Below are 6,000 nucleotides of genomic sequence, written 5' to 3'. Positions count from 1 at the left end.
CTTAAAGGTGAAGGCCTGGTCAGCACCTCTGCAGCACATGGCATTCTTGGTGCCCTATAAACGTCAAATTGTCGGGGCGCCTGGGTGGCTCAGTTGCTTAAGCGCCAGACTCTTGGTTTCAGCTCGGGTCATGATCTTGTAGTTCTTAAGCTGGAGCCCCGTGTTGGGCTCTGCACGGATGGTGTGGAGCCTGCTTGGGATCCATTTTCTCTCCTTCTGTCTCTGCCCATGTACTCTCTCTCTCAAAATATATAAACTTAAAAAAAAAAAGTCAAATTGTCTTGGTTGTGTACAGAAATTAGGAAAAGAGGGAAATAAAGTAGTAATTCGCTCTTCGTAGAGAAGAGGGGAGGCCAGAAGTGAATTGACAGTTCGGGAGTAGAGGTGGGGAAAGACCTTTAATCTAACCACCTCTGATAAAAATATTCTTCACGTGGACTTTGAGCACAGGATGGAAAACCAAGAAGCAGGGAAGGCCTAGCAAGGACAAGAGCAGCGACAGGGAGAAGTGTCTGTCCAAACGTGGCTGCCGAGGTCCGGGGAGGAGGGGCTGCTAGGAGGGGAGCGTGGTGAACCGCACACACGCTCCTGAGGGGCCACTGGGACACGGCGGGCTCTCGCGGAACGGAACGGACAGACAGTGCCGGATACACAGAAAGTGCCCCTGGCACTTAGGAAACCAGGGGACAGGGTTGAACAGAGACCACCTCTACTGCTGGTCGAAGGGTAACTTAGAGCAGATCAACCAGAGACAAAGAGAATCCTGTTTCTGGCAGAGCAAAGAGAATGACAGATGGCACCAGGGAAGCCAGCCCCAAGGTCTAAACATCTACAGACTCAGTATGGATTTCACTTCTTCTGCTGGGTGTCGGGGAACCTGTCGGTGGGGCGAAGTCCTACACGCAGCCCTTCAGGCCTACAAATGGATCCTCTGCCTCCTGCTACGGACAGCGACAGCGACAGCGGACAGGGGACAGCGGTAGCTGAGGGAGCGGGTGCAAAGCATCAGCAACTGAGATCGCACGGTGTTCATTGGAGGGGAGAAACGGAAGACTGGGAACTGGGTTGATTTTTGCTAAGATCCACAGGACTAAGGTGGGAGTAGATGGACCCCTGGGGACGAAGCCTTCTTGCTGGCAGAGCTCTAGCAGGAGACAGCTGAGACGCTACATCTACTCTGTGATTTTTCCATATTAGAGAGCAAAGTAAAAGCGAAGTGCAACTCCAAAGAAAGAGCACCGTGGGGACAAAAGCTCGAAGGAGACAGATGAAGACATTTTATTCTGATGTGTTACGGTTACAATGAGAACTTCCAAGTTCCAAAAGTCCAAATAAAAATAGAATTTTACAAATTAAAAAAAAATACAATTTATGTACACAACAGGATTAGCTAGTATTACTATACAAACCAACAGTGCAAACAGAGAAAAGGAAGCTGCTACTGTCGAGGTGACCAAGGTCCACGGAGCTGTGAGGCAACACTGTATGTACATTGACCCCGCAGGGCCCAGGAGGGCGCTTCTGGCCTTTCCAGAGGCTTTCTGGTCTCCGAGGGCCGCGTCAGTACGCGATTTTGCATCAGAAATGTCATAGAGTTGGTTGGGTCAAGCAAGCAAGCGTCCATCCCAGCCAGGAACCGTTAGTTAATCAAGGTCATGAGCAAATCACCCCCCAGAGCGCAAAGGTCCCACGGTCGGGAGGGACTCTCGCTCCCTAGCTCCCGATCACCTCAGCTGGGGAACCGGAAACACCAAGCACGAGATGAAACACAGAAAACTGTCTCCGGCCACCCCTGTGGTCCTCCTGTGGGTTCTGTTTATGGACATGCCATCCCACCCGGAGGCGACGGGGCTGGTGATGGGGGAGATGGTGACAACGTGGGCTTCTCACTATCAAAGGGGTGAGGCTTCCAGTTACTTTGTTATAAGTGGGGCAGTCGCTGTCTTTGGGCTTATCTGGGAGGGGCAGACGCCCACAAAGGACAGGAAGCAACGTGCCTTCCCAGAGGGAGTCTGGGTCGGTGGCGGCCAGCGGATGGAGGCAGGCATTTGCACGGTGCCATCTGCCTCTGGGCTACACCAGTGGGGCCAAAGTATCTGGTGACTTAAATGCAAGGCAGTGTGCACTGCGGTGGGGGGGGGGGGGGGGTACATTCCAACAGCATTCACCCAGGGCGGCCTTGAGGCAGGCAGCTGGCGTCCCAGACCCCCCGAGGCCAGAGGTCCCTCCGCAGCACTTTAGTTCTGCCGATTCCAGGGAGGGATGGGAAGAGGGGGTTGTTCCTGTGATGGGTGGTCCTGACGTTTGCCTGACTCGGGGAACTGCTTTCTTTCTTAATAAAGGGAAAGATTAATGTTGGCCAAGCTCTGAATGCTGCCTTAAAACACACTGGCAGCCGGTTAAACACAGTCACAGTCAGAAGGGCTTGCCGTTTTTGGTCCTTGTGATTCCCCCAACTAGTTATTGGGGGGGAGGGGTCCCATCCACATCTCACAAGTCAAGTGCATCCAAGGAAACCGAAAAATGTACAAGTTAACGTACTTTTGGTCAAAGAGGCAAGAAAACGGGAAGAACGGAGGGGGCCGCAGGCAGGTGGGAAAGACCCTGAAAGCAGCCTCCTGAGTGAGCAGAGTGTGCTGAGCACAAGGCCTGGGCCGGCCCGGCCCCGACGGATGGACGGATGGACAGAAGGACGGAAGGACAGACGGACGCCCACCCCCAGGCAGAGGGCAAGAGGTGTTGCCGAAGCCCTGGTGTCCACGCCCTCAGGCATCTTCCACAATTTACAAAAATAACTTAAATGCGAAGGAATGGCCGTCTTGAGTCCCAAAGCGCGTCTGGCCCAGGGCTGCAGGATGGGCCTCGGATGGGGACACAATAAGGGGAGAGCACGGGGGTCGACAGGGGAGAAGTGCAAATACCCGACGGCAAGTGCTCACTTTGGGTGCCCAGTCAGAGGACCACCCGGCCCGGAGGGAGGCAGGTCACTGACAGCCAGAGGCCTCCTTCCTAAGGTTAACGCTATAGCCTCAGGGCCTGGTCCTGCCCACCCTGGGGACCGGTTGGCAGCAGGGGGCTGAGAGAGGTTTGTGAGGGGCACACACCCTCCTCCGGGAAGAAGCTTCATCCTGACACTGGCTTCTCCAGCTACATCACGTTCCTGCCGAGGTCACTGGCTCAGGGCTCGCTTCTTTCTGTCTGAGACACAACTGTACCACCCCCCCGGAGTTAGGTAGAGCAGTTTGATCGCGGGGCGCCCTTTTAGCTAACTTGGGGTGGCAGGGGGAACGCCAAGATCCTCCTGCTTCACTAGGCTGCTTCACCAGGAAGACGCACGTAAGAACTGAAGGAAAGTTAGTCAATGCAGATCAAAGGGACGAGGGACGGAGTGGAGGAGAGAGAAGCTGAAATGTTAAAAACTAGGGGGGGGGTTGTAAATCCGGGCGTATGGTCAGACTTATCTCAGGGACGATCAGTGGGACCTTAATGCTTTGTGCTTCTGGAAGGCGCCGCCCCCAAGGAGACCGCGGCCGCAGGGGTGCGCCCAGAGCAGCCGCCTCCAGAAAACAGGTGCTTCCTCCAAACGAACTGCTGAGCACATCGAGTTGAGGGTCCCAACGAAGGAAGACCTCCCCGAAAGGGGTCATTTTCTCACTGCCCAATCCCTAAATTTGGGAATTCACTTAATTTTGCGACTGGCGCTTGCCCCAGTGTCTGCCTTGGTCAAAGTCCCTCCTGTTACAATTTAAGGCAACAGTTGGGCTCCCTAGGAAAGCAGCAGGAAGGGGTGGGAAAACTGCTCTGGGGGTTACTCTCTGGGGGGTGAGGCCTGACGTCCCCTCTGGTCCTGGCACTAGTGGGGTGGAGGGGCCTGGGGCCTGAGCCGATGCTGGACGGCAGGAAAGCAGTGAGCAGGAGACAGGAAGATACTTGCTGAGAGAGTCAGGCAAGTTCACGCTCTCCTGGTGCAATACCACCCCCGGGATGTCTGACCAGCGAAGTGTTCGATGATTGTAGGCTTTCCGAGCGAGTGGGTGTGTGGGAATCTTCCGTGCCCTGGCACGGCCCCAGCCAGCCGTGGCGGCGGAGCATGAGTGAGCTGCGCCCTCAGGCAGCTCTGGGAGAGGGTGGGCTGGCCACCCTGGCCCATCAGATGGTCTGGTAGTGCTGCCGTAGTCGGGCGTGCAGAAACTCGAACGTCAGGTTGTGTCGAGTGATGATCCCAACGATCTAGAACAAAGAGAAGACCCACGTCACCTGCAGAATAAATTCACTGGGGCAAGAACAGGAGCAAAGGGAGCTTGCCCGGTCCTTCACAGTAGGCGGAGGAGACAGAGTCCGGGCCTGTAGAGCGCGGGGACAACCCGGTCACGCTGTGCACTTCAAGGTTACCCAGTTTCCAGCTGAGAAGGAGATCAACGTAACCAGGGCTTGTAAACTGGAGGCCAATGGGACAAATTCACCCCCAAGAGGAGTTTTAGTCGGGCCAGCTAAAATCTGAATTTGAATGTCTTAAAAAAAATGTTTGAGACAGAGAGAGATTGAGAGAGAGAGAGAGAGCAAGCGAGCACAAGAGCGAGGGTGCACACGAGCAGGAGAGGGCCAGAGGGAGAAAAAGGGAGAGAATCCCAAGCAGGTTCCGAGCTGTTAGCACAGAGCCCGATGTGGGGCTCGAACTCAAGATCTCTGAGATCATGACCTGAGCTGAAATCAAGAGTCAAACACTTAACTGACTGAGCCACCCAGGCGCCCCTGAATTTGAATGTCTTTTGGAGCAAGGCACATGCTCCCTAACCTTCTCAGTTCCCACCACCCCTAGAGCCTGCCTCACGCACATGTCCAAAAGGCATAGCTCAATGCAGGCTTCCGAGAGGCCCAGACCCCGCTACAGCTCATAAATATGGTCTCTCAGCATCACCTGAGTCATTATGATCCTGTGATTTATAATGGGACTTATAATAGGAAATTTATAACAGGTCTTCGTCCTAGTCCCTGCCACAAGCTCTTGAAATTCGTGGAATGAAGTGATGAGAGTGAGGTGTCTTTAGTCATTCATAGCAAGCTCCTTTCAACCATACCTGAGTTTACGTGAATAACATGACTTTTAGGAAGCTCCTGAGGACACAGGCTAGTTGCCAGGGGGGCCAACCATGTGCCTACAGGATTGGATCTTCTAGCCCCACCCCCTATCTCGGGGGGTGGGGGCTGGAGGTTGAATCAATCACCAATGACCCATGATGTGATCAATCATGCCTACGTAATAGAGCCTCCAAGAAGATTCCTGAACTACAGCGTGTGGAGAGCTTCTGTGCTGGGAGGGCAGCGTGCTGCAGAGCGTGGACGTGTGGCGCCCCTCGCCACATACCTGTCCTATGCGTCGTCTCTTCCCATCTGGCTGTTCCCGAACCACAGTCTTCTAGAGTAAACTAGTAATCGGGTAAGTAAACTGCTTTCTTGAGTTCTAGGAGCAGAGGATCACGGGAACCTCCAATCTATAGCCGCCTAGCCAGAAACACAGATGACAACTGGACTTTTGACTGACATCCGAAGTGGGGGGAGGGGCCGGTAGGGCTGAGCCCTTAACATGTGCGGTCACATGCTACCTCCAGGTGCATGGTGTCAGAAACGAGCTACGCCGTGGGACGCCGAGCCGGCGTTCAGAGACTCGGAACCACCCGTGTGCGGAACAGGGACAGAAGTACAGCAGAGGATGCATCCAGAGAAACAGGTTTTTGTGACCGAGGCGGGCACACACATCTGTCACTCACGTGGGTACTCTGCACCGTGAAACGTGTCAGAACCCTCACTGCACTTGTGTTTCAAGGAACACGATCTGGTCCCCCACAACTACACCCACGAAGAGCAGGCTGTGGGGTGCCAGCGTCTGCCACGGGATGCTTCTATTTAGAGAGGTTTCATTCCCCGGGGGTGGGGGGCCACTTGGCAGCACAGATCCAAAGTCTCAGGGGGGTGAACACTAGAGTGACATGTAACAAAATA

At 54.4% G+C, this 6,000-nt stretch overlaps 1 protein-coding gene across 1 annotated transcript in view; it reads right to left on the bottom strand.

The window, feature by feature from the left end:
- Nucleotides 1–1,254: 1,254 nt before the first annotated feature.
- Nucleotides 1,255–6,000, bottom strand: part of CLCN6 (chloride voltage-gated channel 6) — a 32,448-nt gene continuing 27,702 nt past the window's right edge. The window contains exon 23 of the mRNA XM_042954146.1: nucleotides 1,255–4,230. Within this exon, the coding sequence (XP_042810080.1) occupies nucleotides 4,150–4,230 (81 nt within the window). The 3' untranslated portion in view covers nucleotides 1,255–4,149. The remainder of the gene's footprint in view (nucleotides 4,231–6,000) is intronic.

The sequence above is a fragment of the Panthera leo genome, chromosome C1 (assembly GCF_018350215.1).
Source record: "Panthera leo isolate Ple1 chromosome C1, P.leo_Ple1_pat1.1, whole genome shotgun sequence".
Classification (NCBI taxonomy): Eukaryota; Metazoa; Chordata; class Mammalia; order Carnivora; family Felidae; genus Panthera; species Panthera leo.
The sequence above is the reverse complement of the archived record's forward strand: the minus strand, read 5'-3'. Positions and strand labels throughout refer to the sequence as shown.